The sequence below is a fragment of the Cibotium barometz genome, chromosome 25 (genome assembly GCF_041138505.1).
Source record: "Cibotium barometz isolate CiBa-2024 chromosome 25, ASM4113850v1, whole genome shotgun sequence".
Lineage (NCBI taxonomy): Eukaryota > Viridiplantae > Streptophyta > Polypodiopsida > Cyatheales > Cibotiaceae > Cibotium > Cibotium barometz.
Genome location: NC_141070.1, coordinates 15,751,415 through 15,764,847, shown reverse-complemented (window position 1 = coordinate 15,764,847; position 13,433 = coordinate 15,751,415). Strand labels below are relative to the sequence as shown.

At 41.9% G+C, this 13,433-nt stretch overlaps 1 protein-coding gene across 1 annotated transcript; it reads left to right on the top strand.

Annotated features, from left to right (window-relative positions):
• The first annotated feature begins 493 nt into the window (after positions 1-493).
• On the top strand, positions 494-1,263 carry LOC147624296 (uncharacterized). The gene is made up of 2 exons (XM_086819923.1): positions 494-696; positions 843-1,263. Exons 1-2 carry the CDS (start codon positions 571-573, stop codon positions 1,092-1,094), a joined length of 378 nt encoding a protein of 125 aa, XP_086676049.1. The 5' UTR covers positions 494-570; the 3' UTR covers positions 1,095-1,263.
• The last annotated feature ends 12,170 nt before the right edge of the window (positions 1,264-13,433 follow it).

Genomic DNA, 13,433 nt, shown 5'->3' with positions numbered 1-13,433 from the left:
AGCCTGTCTACACATTTTTCTCTTTGATGGAGCTGGTAATAGACTTGATGTTACAATATGGGTGGAGTACACCTATCAAAGAATCAATGCTGAAGGTTGGTATGGATTTGGGCCATCATATCCGATGGGACAAGTCCTCTTTTATTTGGGAAGATGAAATGTGGGACTTCATTTGTGACTCAAAGAATTAGTTGGCTGGCTTTGTGTCTTTATTTTGAGGTTGTTATTATGAGGTCTTGATGTAAGATTTCCTTTTTCTGACGGTATATATAAATATTAATTCCCAAAAAAAAGAATGAAGCTGTGAGATGTCTGAGTCGCCCAAGGTAGTGTAATGTGGAGAGAGCAATTCAGCTTAATATATTTCCTAGTGGGGGTTCGTAGGCACGTGTCGTCGGATGCAGAGGCCATGGGCTTGTAGCTTGACACGAAGGCATCGGTCCTCGTGCATATAAGAACGTCTTCTCTCGCGTATAACTCAAATTCCCTCGCATTCGCTAGGCTCTCTGTGCGCGTTCTCTATCCTCTCTTCTTTCTAGTATTACTTCCCATAACTCCTCCTCTCTCACGATGTCTGACAAGGCGCAGCAGGCCAAGGACGCCACCTCTGAGAAGGCAGAGCAAGCCAAGGATGTGACCTCCGAGAAGGCGCACCAGGCCCAGGAGAAGGCCGGGGAGGCGCACAAGACCGCGCAGGTGCGTACAAGTGGTAATTTCTTTTCTTTTAATTAGCTAGCTGCTCAAGTATTTCGGAGTAGGTGGTAGTGTGTGATTGTGCTGATCGGATTCTATACCGCTACTGCGGAGCTTATCGCTGATGGTGTCTGTCAATGCAATCCCAGAGCGCTGGCGAGGCGGCCAAGGAGAAGGCGTCTGAGGCCGGGCAAGCAGGACAGGGCGTGTGGGACCAGGCCAAGAGCAAGGTGTCCGACGCTAGTGCGGTGGCGCAGGAGAAGGCGGGGACGGCGGCGCGTTACATGCAGGACTCCGCCGTGACGGCGAAAAACCAGGCGGCGGGCGCCATCCAGCAGGCCAGCGACGCCACCAAGAACGCCCTCAACCGCGTCACTGGCGGTGGTGGTCGCAGCTACTAGCAGGGGGTGAGGCAACCCTCAACCGCGTCACCGGCGGTGGAGGTAGCTGGGGCGCTCGCCAAGGGCTTTAAAAAAACAAATTTGTAGCCGAAATTGAAAATAGGAAATTTCTTAACTGGTGTTAGTTTGGGCTTTTGAATTTACTCAGGCTTCTGTTTTGTTTGAACAATTCACCATTCAAAGCAAAAAAAAATCCGCGGATTCATAGAATAAATGAAATTAATTTAAAAATCTCTAACGCTACAGGTCAAGCGAAGGTATTATATATACCGTAGATATAAAATAGTAAGGTGTAGCTCAAGATGACCATAGATATAAAATAGCAAGGTGTAGCTCAAGGTGTAATATAATACCATAGATATAAAATAGCTCAAGGTGTAACAAACTAACATATGCACGTGTCCATTATGTACATACATACATACATGATCTACATGTATATGAAAAATGCGTAACCATACATCTATTAATTCAAGGTTTATTATGTACATACATATATACGTGATGTACATGTATATGAAAAATGCATGAACAATGCGTGAGATTCAAAGTTTAAAATCTACGAGATACGACAACTAATTCAAAATCTACTATACAACAATTAATTCAAGGTCTAAACAACAATTGATTCAAGGTCTAAAATCTTCTCTACTTACTTCATCTGCATACCAGACTTACATCAAAGACTTAGTCCCATTTTCTATTTAGCAGATTACATACCAGGTCTCACATTTCATCCTCCCTTACAAAAGAAAAATCATGAGAAGTGATATCGCAACTGCATACAAGCAATAAGAAGTACATCAAAGGTGTATCCCTTGGAAAAATGCTGTTCAAACTCCTCTCCTTGAATCCATATTTTCACTGTTGATCTCCTTTTCCTAGGGGGTTTTCCACCAAAGCCATGAAGATCTCTTTTGGCTGCTTATCTTTAAGGTATCACCTTTTGAATCTTGGTGCAAATTTGGGAAACTTAGCTCTAACATCATCCCATGTGAATACATGCCAATGATCAATCTCACATTTCATCCTCCTATACAAAAGAAGAATTTTCCCATGAGAAGTGATATCGCAACTACGTACAAGCAATAAGAAGCACATCAAAGGTGTATCGCTTGGAGGACTGCTATTCAAACTCCTCTCCTTGAATCCATATTTTCACTGTTGGCCTCCTTCCTAGGGGTTTTCCACCAAGGCCATGAAGATCTCTTCTGGCTGCTTATCTTTAAGGTACCACCTTTTGGATCTTGGTGCAAATTTGGGAAACTTAGCTTTAACATCATCCCATGTAAATACATGCCAATGATCAAACACATTAGACTAACCCAATATGCATTAACATTTCACCAACATTTCACCTTTTGTTGATTTTATATTACCTAATCCAAGATTGTAATGCTTAGTCAACCTCAATATATCTATTATTATTCATCCTATTGATATGATACAGAGACCAACAAAAATGTACACTTCTAAACATAGCTTCAGTGGCCTCTATTCCTTGTTTGTCCCCCTTGCAAAAGATAAGCTCATTTCTGGAGACCCAAATCACCCCCACAGACACTGATACCTAATGATGCAGAAGATTAGATCAATCTCACCAGTCATCTTGTATAATTTTCTCAATAACTAGTCCCTCTCACTCCTAAATTGTCTTCTACCCATCTACCTATTTTTTCCCAAAACCCCCTTAAAGCAGGACACTCTTAGAAAACATGCGTCCCTTCCTCAATAGCAGCTTTGCATCTGTAGCATGTCCTAGCACTAAAGTTCCTTTTGAGTAGCCTAAACCTAAGAGGTAAAGCTAGGAGGCAAATTCTCCACAAGAACACTTAGGCTTTCATTGGGATCATATAATGCATATGTTTCAAGAGAGTAAGATATACCATAGATACATATTTATACCTCCGTATTATATGTTGGCTAAAATTTAAAAAACTATTTATGCCTCCATATTATACGTTGGCTATAATTTAAAATACAAATACATACATATGTATACGTTGCCAATCTTATCTTATCTTACTATATATAAAAGGAGGAGAAACGTTGACTTTTCTTCTTGCCACGTGGTGAGTTTTTAAGGCATCTCCTCCTTCAACTCTACTCTTCTAAACTACCCTTGAGGTTCACTCTCTCTCTCTCTCTCTTGTTGGAATTAGGGTTGCAGGAATGCACACACAACTTCAAGAAGATGAGGAAGCTTGAGCACAACACAGTAGTGTATTATGAGTGCCAAAATGAAAGATTACAAGCCCTAGAAGATAATGGGCGTATATACAATGCACGGGGAAAAAAACCTCCTAGTGAGGGAAAAAGTGCCCCGGCGGTCCTAAGTGTGTTCACACACATCACTACTATAATATGGTAACAAATCCCCCCTGGAGTGATGCGGTGAACAAGAGCTAGCACTCATGTATAGGGAAGTGTCTAGCTATGTGGACGAATCCACAAAAGGGAGTAAGCCCAAAGCTTTGCGAAAAGCTTCGAACTTCTCACGAGGCAGAGCCTTTGTGAAAAGATCTGCAAGGTTATCCTGTGTTGGCACATAAGCCAAACTGATCTCTCCTGCAGAGAGTCTCTCCCTGACATAATGGTAGTGCACCTCAATGTGCTTCGTACGAGCATGGAACACTGGGTTCCGCGCAACTGCCAATGCGCTCTGACTGTCAGTGAAGATGGTGGTGGCAGATGGCTGCCCAACACCCAAATCAGCCATAAGGCGTCTGAGCCACACACACTCAACCGTAGCTGTGAAAGCTGCCCTGTACTCAGCTTCACAACTAGAAGTGGCCACAGTAGGCTGCTTCTTGCTCAACCATGATATGCATGAGCTTCCAAGCATGAAGCAAAAACCACTCGTGGACACGCGTGTGTCATAACAACCAGCCCAGTCAGAATCTGAAAAAGCATGTAAATCTGGCGGCAATGATCCCCCCTTGGGATAAAACAACCCAAGATGCCGAGTACCACTCAAATAGCGAAAGATACGCTTCACTGCCTGCCAATGCTTAATGCCTGGGCTATGCATAAATCTGCTCACCTGTGAGACTGCAAACTGAATGTCTGGCCTCGTAATGCATACATAAATGAGGCAACCAACAGCTGTCTGATAGAGTGTGACATCAAAGTGATCTCCAGCATCATGAAGACTCAACTTCAAACCTGTCTCCATTGGAGTAGCAATAGGCTTGCAGTCTTCAAGGCCAAATCTCCGCAACAATGTTTCAATATACTTTGTCTGACACAAAGCAATACCTCCATCACACTGCTTAAATTGTATCCCCAAATAATGATGCAAATGCCCCAAATCTGACATCTCAAAAGAGGCATTCAAATCAGCCTTAAAATCAGCAATATGACTCTTATTTGGTCCTGTGAGCAGCATGTCATCGACATAGAGAGCAATGATTAGATGTACACCATCCACACGTTTAACATACAAAGTGCTTTCTGTTGGACTATTCTGAAACCCATGTGCAGTCAAATATGCATGTATTTTTTCATACCAAGCTCGTGGAGCTTGCTTTAAACCATATAAAGCCTTTTTTAACCTGCACACTTTGTTTTCCTGCCCTCTTTGAACAAAACCACGAGGCTGCGATACATACACCTCCTCATGCAAATCTCCATTTAAGAACGCAGTCTTTATGTCCAGCTGATGTACATTCCAACCATTATGAGCTGCTAATGCACAGATGCTACGAACAGTGGTCATACGACATGTGGGAGCAAAAGTCTCATCAAAATCAATGCCCTTCTCTTGAGCATAACCTTTTGCAACAAGCCTAGCCTTATGGCGATCCACTGTGCCATCAGGCTTACGCTTCAATTTGTATACCCACTTAGTGCCAATGGCCTTCTTGCCAGGGGGCAAGTCACATAAAGACCATGTACCATTCTTCATAATAGCATCGTATTCTGCTTGCATAGCAGCCATCCAATTTTCTGAACTTTGTGCCTCATCAAATGAAACAGGCTCACTTTCATCGCACATACTAGAAACAGCCAATGCATAACAATCTGACGCATAAGAGGCACCATGAGAGCCAGAACGAGTGCGACTAGACAAAGGGGCATCCAACTTGCTGTCACGCAAAGTCTGCACCAGCCATCTAGGCATATTCCTAGAGCTCTCAATCTCTTGTCTCTCATCCTCAAGTGCATCATGCACATCTGCATCAGATATAGGCTGATCTGTGCCATCATTTAAAACCTGCATAGGCTGAAAAACTGCCTCATGAGGTATTGCACTTGACTGTGCACCACTGAAAAGAGGCAACAATGTATCATAGACATCACGTGAGCTGATATCTGTCTCCTTAGTACATGAAACCAAGGGCTGAACTGCATCTTCCACAAATACAACATCACGGCTAACCAAAATGCGCTTTGTCTGTGGATGATACAAACGATAGCCTTTGCTCTCAGCACTATATCCAACAAAAATACATTTGACAGCTTTGTCATCCAATTTTTTGCGATGTTGCACAGGCACTAATGCATATGCCAGGCAACCAAAAACACGTAAATGGCCAACAGATGGCTTGCGGCCATGCCAAGCCTCATATGGAGTGACAACCTGTAATGCTTTGGTGGGACACCTGTTTAGTACATAAGTGGCACACATGACAGCCTCAAGCCAAAAACCATGTGGTAGACTTTGACTCTTAACCATACATCTTGCCATTTCCATGAGAGACCTGTTTTTTCTCTCAGCCACACCATTTTGCTGTGGTGTATACGGCACTGTACATTGGTGTTTTATCCCACGCTCAGCCAGAAATGCATTAAATTCTGAAGACATATACTCCCCCCCTCGATCTGAACGGAGGGTGCCCATCTTACTTTCTGACACATTTTCAGCCATAACCAAAAACTGTTTGAAGCACAAAAACACTTCGGACTTTGCCTTCAAAGGATATACCCATGCATGCCTGGTAAAATCATCAATGAAAGTCACGAAGTAAAGGTAGTTTCCAAATGATGGGGTTTGCATGGGACCACAAACATCACTGTGAACAAGCTGCAATCTGCGTTCAGCTCTCACTGATCCATCTTTGGGAAAGGAAGCACGCTGCATTTTACCCAATATGCAGCCCTCACAAACATGCTTGACAGGTGCCTCAAGCTTAGGCAAAGAAGACACCATTTCAGATTTCTGCAGGCGCAGCAAACTTGCAAAATTCAGATGACCAAAACGTGCATGCCACAGTTTTGCATTTGAAATAGCCTGCGTATCCATAATAGCACATGCTGAATCCTCTACACATTTGCCATCCATATTGAGCTTATACAGCCCTCGACATAGTGAACCAGATGCTACAATGATGTCACCACAAGAGAGATCATGAACAGTACATCTGTCATCCACAAATTTTACAACCAAACCTGTTTTGGCAAATGCGGAGACTGACAGCAGATTCTTTTTGATCCCTGGCACATACAATGCATCAAAAAGTGTAAAGGTGTTGCCATTTGCAACATTCAGCACAATCTGTCCAACTCCTTTAACGGGATAAGAGGAGTTATTGGCACAAGTGACAGTATTCCCTGTGGGAGCAGACTCAAGGAAAGTGAATAAACTGCGCTGCGAGGTGATATGCTTAGTGGCACCACTGTCAAAGTACCATACATCTGAATCTACTGCAGACATACATGTGTCATGCAAAGATGGGTCATAACTGCACTGCGCATTGAATGCCCATTCTGTATCTAGCACAACATTAGCAGATTCATTGTTAGAAGGAGAGGCATCTGCAACAGCCATACCAGCCTCTTTCTTCTTAGCCTCTTTCGCAGCCAGCTTAGGACACGCTTTGATGACATGATCATTTCCCTTACAGTACTTGCAAAATGTCTTCTGTTTGTCACCCTTCTTCTCATCTTTGTCTTCCTTCTTTGGTTGCGCAGCATTTGCAGATTTCTGCTTACTAGAAGAAAAGCCAGCTTTACCTTTCCCGCTTCTCTGACTAGCACCGAAAGCTTGATCTGCGACACGCATACTATTCCTGTTTTGCCTTGACTGGTCTTCTTGCAGCAAAACAGAAACTAACTCCTCAAATGATAAGGCATTGGGATTGCCTTTCATCATCAAGCGAAGAGTGGAAGCAAAACCCTGATAAGAATCTGGTAGACCATTCAAAACAGTCTGCACAAGTGAACTGTCTGACAGGATTTCATCTGCAGAAATGAGCTGCTCTTTGAAATCCTTGATCTTTGTCAAAAAGCTATCCATAGAATCACCTTCGTTCATATGCTCATTCTCCAACTGTTTTCGGAGATAAGCAACACGAGCCTCATTTCTTGCCTGATACAATGTGGCAAGTACATCCCAAGCATCCTTAGAAGTCCTGCAGGAGCGAATATGTGGGATAATGGTACGTTTGACAGACAGCGCAATCAAGGCATGAGCCTGCGCATCTCTACCATCCCAACGAATCTGCTCTGCTGAAAGTGGTGGTTCTCGAACAGCTGCTACAGCACTTGTGCCTGCACCATCATCAACAGTACCTGTTTCTGATGTGTTTGCAGCATTCCCAGCCACAATAGGACGTGCATCAATACCCTGCACAATATTCCATAACCCCTTTGCTACCAATACATGTCGCATCATATATGCCCACAATGGATAGTTGGTGCCATCCAACTTATCCTCAGCAGCCAACATGCGGAATACATCATTGTTGTCAGCCATGGCCAATGACTGTACTACTAGATGTAAATGCTGTCTGCAAGAGGTAAACCTGTATAAAATCGACCTGTGCTATATAGCACAGCCCAAAACAGACGAATGGGCACCTGTCCTGCAGATTTTAATCTTGACAGAAAATCTGCACAGTAGGACTATTTTGCCTGCGCAGTACTTGGAATGCAAAAACGGAGGGCGAAATGACTTCAGATCAAAATTCTGAAACGACCAAGCCCTACGGGCTCTCCCACGGCATATACTAACCTGTAGACGCTCGTGAAACCTCGTTGCAATCGGAGGAGATGAAGCGGCAGGTGCCGGTGATGCTGCCCGGGAGGAGGAAGCCTGCTCTGATACCAATTGTTGGAATTAGGGTTGCAGGAATGCACACACAACTTCAAGAAGATGAGGAAGCTTGAGCACAACACAGTAGTGTATTATGAGTGCCAAAATGAAAGATTACAAGCCCTAGAAGATAATGGGCGTATATACAATGCACGGGGGAAAAAACCTCCTAGTGAGGGAAAAAGTGCCCCGGCGGTCCTAAGTGTGTTCACACACATCACTACTATAATATGGTAACATCTCTCTCTCTCTCTCTCTCTCTCTCTCTCTCTCTTCATTGCATTCAAATGTGATTTCAAATTCAAATGAAGGCTGTTGCCTAGCAGTGCTAGGCTCTTTTCTCCCTCATATTAATGAGAGATTCAAGTAGACGTTTGGGTGCCATTTACACGTCCTCTCTCTCTCTCTCTCTCTCTCTCTCTCTCTCAAACAATGTGTGTAAAGGGCTTCTCCTTCTTCTTCCTAGCTCCATAGCCCGAACACCCATTTTTCATACCTTGGAAGATCAGAGCCCCTGGGTTTCCATCTCCACTTAAGATAATTCGAATCAAGCCTTCCATTCTCTTGGCAGCTAAAAGCTTTATCCATATAGGACCAACGGTGAGGCCTGTAAAGAAGGTAATGGCTACCACCGTGGATCCATTCTCTCATCGACATGTCGCATGGAGAGGTACCATTAGATCCGGATGCAGGGGTTGGCTTCTTAAGAGTCCAGAGAGGAGACACGTGCTTTTACTTTATCTTTGGAGCTTTTACTTCCATGAAGCCCTACGCCAATACTTGTCATTATTACATGATGTCAATATGCATTGTTGTAAAGAAATGAATACTACTTCACTTACTTGTCCACAAAATCTTTCTCTTCGGGTGGATATGTGTTGTTTTCATATTCCAGCCACCATGGGCACAATTCCCATTCCTATGTCCCTGTGAGATCTTCTATCCAAATCTCAAGATAAATGCCCGTCTCTTCCACATGACTAGTGACCCATTCTTTGGCTGGATGGTGGAGGCAAGGGACATCAACTTGCTCTTTAAATGTTAGCCACCACCTATTCGAACATATGTCAGCATAAATATAATGTATACATATTCAAAGTACTAATATATGTTTGTTTCATACCTATATAAAACTCGTCGTGCAGTTGACATCATGTGTGGCATAGCATCTGCTGAATAAGAAGGCTTCATAATAGAAACCCATGATCCAAACGCATGTGCAAAATGCTTCTTTTTGCACTCCTTGAGGTAAGTCAATAATGGTTTAGCTCCAAGATCCATTGCATCCTCATGAGCCTTTTGAACCTCTGCACACACTCAATACCAAGCAATATCTCTAATGTTGTTTGTTTCAAGCAATACCAATAAACATATTTACATAAGAAAGATTGGAATGTATGGTCACTATGACCATAACCTGCTTTGTCACTGCTTGTTTTCCACCCACAATTACTTATACAATCTTTGCCTTCTTGATGTAATTAAAATAAAATTATAAGGGCTGTGTGCAAGAGAGATATATGCATGTTCTTTCAATCTTATGTATTGGACACTTACTTTCTCTTAGGCAAGATTGAGTGCCCCAAAAGTTGTAATTTGTCCGTGGTCAATTGTTGGCCTTTCCCGTTCCAATCTTGGTATTTGAAAATTACATCAAAGAATCCCTTTCCATTGGCAGGATTAGAAATGGCCGCCAAGAGATACCCCCTTTTGGTGAAGACCTTTTCTACATCCTTCAAATGTGTTTGGTATGCCTTCTCCTCTTCTTCTATTCGATCGCCTCCACTAGGCAATTGATGTTTCCTTGTGTTTAATGTTTTTTTGAACTCCTCCTATTTCACTCAAGCATGAAAGCTTCACATATTAAGATGTGAAGTTTCAAAAGTAAAGCAATTGCTACAAATAGGCAAGAAAAAATAGCATACCTGGAATACAAATTGGCACAACAAGGTCATGGGCACCTTGTACCATCTTGACCTTGGCTTGTGCTTATCACATGCCGTAATGAGTTCAGCCCATTTTTGCTCCTCGTCTATGAGCTTATCGAGTAAGGTGGTTGGGTTGGAAAGCCCAAACCTTTGCATCAAAAATACATCATGGGCCATCGTTTGAGGCACATGCACGCGTGCCACTCTGCTTAAAGTACCTCATACAAGGTTAAAGACTAGCTACACTATAAAATACATGCAATAATTTTAGGTCAATTCACGAAGTCACTTGTTTAGGTTCGCTAGGTACATTAATAGCTCAGCCTCCTCTTCCTTGGTGAAGGCGATGACATGACAACGAACTAACGAATATCTTTTGGGGAATTTATCCCACTCTACAATCAAAGGCAAGATCAAACCAACATAAGTAATGGAAACAAAAGAGCAAAGCATTGAGATGGAGAATACTTACTTTTAAATATTGCATTAGTCCATGTAACCACCCTGTGGTTTCCATCCCATACGATAAGTTTCTTGTTATGAAGGTGTTTCCACCTCTGTGAATCCATCGTTTGCAAGTTACAGAAACACATAACACAATTGTCATATGTGTAAAAACCACAAAATAAAATAGCATCAATAAAATAAAGATAAGGAGATATGCATACCGCCACATTGAAATGATGAGACTGATTTGTCCAAAATCCATTAGCCCATTTTGCTTCTCGAGAGTTAAATTCCACTGGTTTTTCTCCTGGAAAACTCTCTAACACAATAAGTTCACCCTGTAGAGGCACATACCCATGTTGATCAAAACTCTCCTTGAGCTCTCTTAGATGATCATCCATGGTCCTTATGGCTTGGTTCACCAAAAGCCTACACAATGGTACCCCTGGAAGCCTTTCTTCCTTGTCCACAAAATGCTTGGACAACCAATCTTGTAATAGTTATGTAGTCACCAACTGACAAAGCTCATATGGCAAAGAAGGCACATCTTGTGTTGGTGGGTCCACGAACTAGCCTTTTCCTAGAGCTTTGGGGGGTCACTGAGCCACCAACATGACTATCCACTGTGGGTGTGACTACTACAGAGGCTTCCTCACTCACACGAGGCACTTTGGTGCTTTTGGATCCTTTTGGTTGAGAGACATCCAGCACATCATGTTGTGTATGAGCCTTCTTAGAAACAAGTTTTAGGAGACATCTTCTACCCTCATGTAAAGGCTAATCTAAAGGCACAACACACACACACAACAACACTTGTTAGGCTCTTAAAAGACAAAACACCATGATGATCAAAAAAATAAATACGAAGAGAGAGAGAGAGAGAGAGAGAGAGAGAGGGAGAACCTGGCAAGAGGGAGGGTTTGGAAAGGAGGCTACAATGGAATGAAGGAGGTTTGCTCTATATTTATAAAGAATAATAAGGATTAATAAAAATAAATAATGATTAAAACTCTAATTTAAAAGTAACTAGGATTAATAAAAAGTAATAATGATTAAAAACCCTAAGAAAGATTAATAAAAATTAATAATGATTAAAAACCCTAAATTAAGAATTGTTTTTTGATTGCAAGGTGAATAAAGCTTTAAAACCATCTAAAGGTGATACATATTTGTCCCCACATTAGACTAGTTTAAAAGGTGGCACATAAGCGATACAAGATTTCAAGATTGCGAACAGGAGCTCTGACCACCAATCATGTAGAGAGAAGCTATTCTTGAAGTAAGTTCTTCGAAAAGCATCAAGATACTTTGGCTTGATCCTCATACCATCTCCTGTGGTTGGAGCAAAAGCCCAAGGGTTGGCGATGGTACACAAGCTCTCTGACAAAGCGATGCTGACTCGGTGGATGCGCTGCCTTCACGAGAGAGAACTATTATACTATTATTACCTTTGCTAATGTGGCCATACTATTATTGCACGTGCTGATGTGGCCATGCTATTATTACGTCATCGTGGAGGTCTCCATGAGAGTCACCATTCAAACCACAGTTGACACTAGCATGGGTGCCATCGGAGCGACCTCTGTTGAGTGCCGTCGGATGGCCGATGCCATTAGTGTGTATGCCACGTATGTATACCAGATTTCCACGTGTGTATGCCACGTCAAATTATCGACGGTTGGCAATCTGACGTGGCAGAAGCAAGATGCGTATTTCCTCACATACTATGCGCTCATGCTCATCTTGCTTTTGCCACGTCAGATTGTCGACCATCGGTAATCTGACGTGGCAGAAGCAAGATGAGCATCCTCACATCCTCACATACTATGCGCTCATGCTCATCTTGCTTCTACCACGTCAGATTGCCGATCGTCGTAGGTAATCTAACGTGGCATACACACGTGGCAATCTGGCATACACACTAATGGCATTGGCCACCAAATTTGGTATATCTCATGATCAATGATTTCCACATCAAGTGGGAATTAAAGGCATTTAAAATTAGTGCTATGGAAACTTCAATTGACCTCATTAAAAGAAAATTACCTTCTTGTCATCGTAAGACCTTATGAGATTAGTTGGTAGGAAATTCTTGTGATCTGCTACCTCAAATCAAATTGACTTGAGGTCTTATGGTTTTGATTACAAATAAATGATAGATAAACATCACTAAATGAGGTCTTTTCATCTCATTTTATGGAAGGTTGGATTATTTTAGGAACCATGATGTCATTCAATCATAAACACAAACTAAAATCATCAAATAAGACTATTTGACCTCAATAGAAGGAAGTAAAGGCTTATTTAGATCTGATTACCACATTTGAACTCAAATACAAGCCATATGTCAACTACAGTTGTCTTATGTCTTCACAAGATCCTCCTAGATGCCTTGTAGCCTCACTTGAAATAATAAGATCTTATTAAGTCCTATACCTACCCATTAAAATTTTTCATACATGGTACATGAAATATAGTTGCCCAAATATTTAGATGGGGGGGCTTCACTATCTCTTATTCACTAGAAAGAAATATGTCTTATAAAAAAGCCAAAAGAAGAAAAGTTAAATATCATAATTGCAGGTAAGTCCCAAGAAAAACACCAATGGCAAAGATTTCTTTAAGCTTCCACAGCAGCCAAGCAGTTAGGTAAGGAAGATGGCTTAACTTGATCTTCAGATATTATTATGATAATAGCTAATAAGGGAGGCAAGAAATAATTATAGATAGTGCATCAAATGTGCATCATCCCACAAATGACTTCCCAATCATTCATTGACAACTTTAAGTAAGTTTAACTCATATTTTACCAAATTTTGTAACACAACTTCATAACTTTTATCTCCTATAGATTTATGGCCTTTTGAAGACATTTTCTCTCTCTCTCTCTCTCTCTCTCTCTCTCTCTCTCTCTATATATATATATAT

Excerpts from the sequence above, each read along its gene's own strand:
- LOC147624296 (XM_086819923.1), top strand. The coding sequence starts at position 571 with ATGTCTGACAAGGCGCAGCAGGCCAAGGACGCCACCTCTGAGAAGGCA. Across the intron at positions 697-842 it reads AGGCGCACAAGACCGCGCAG|AGCGCTGGCGAGGCGGCCAA; the intron begins GTGCGTACAAGT and ends ATGCAATCCCAG.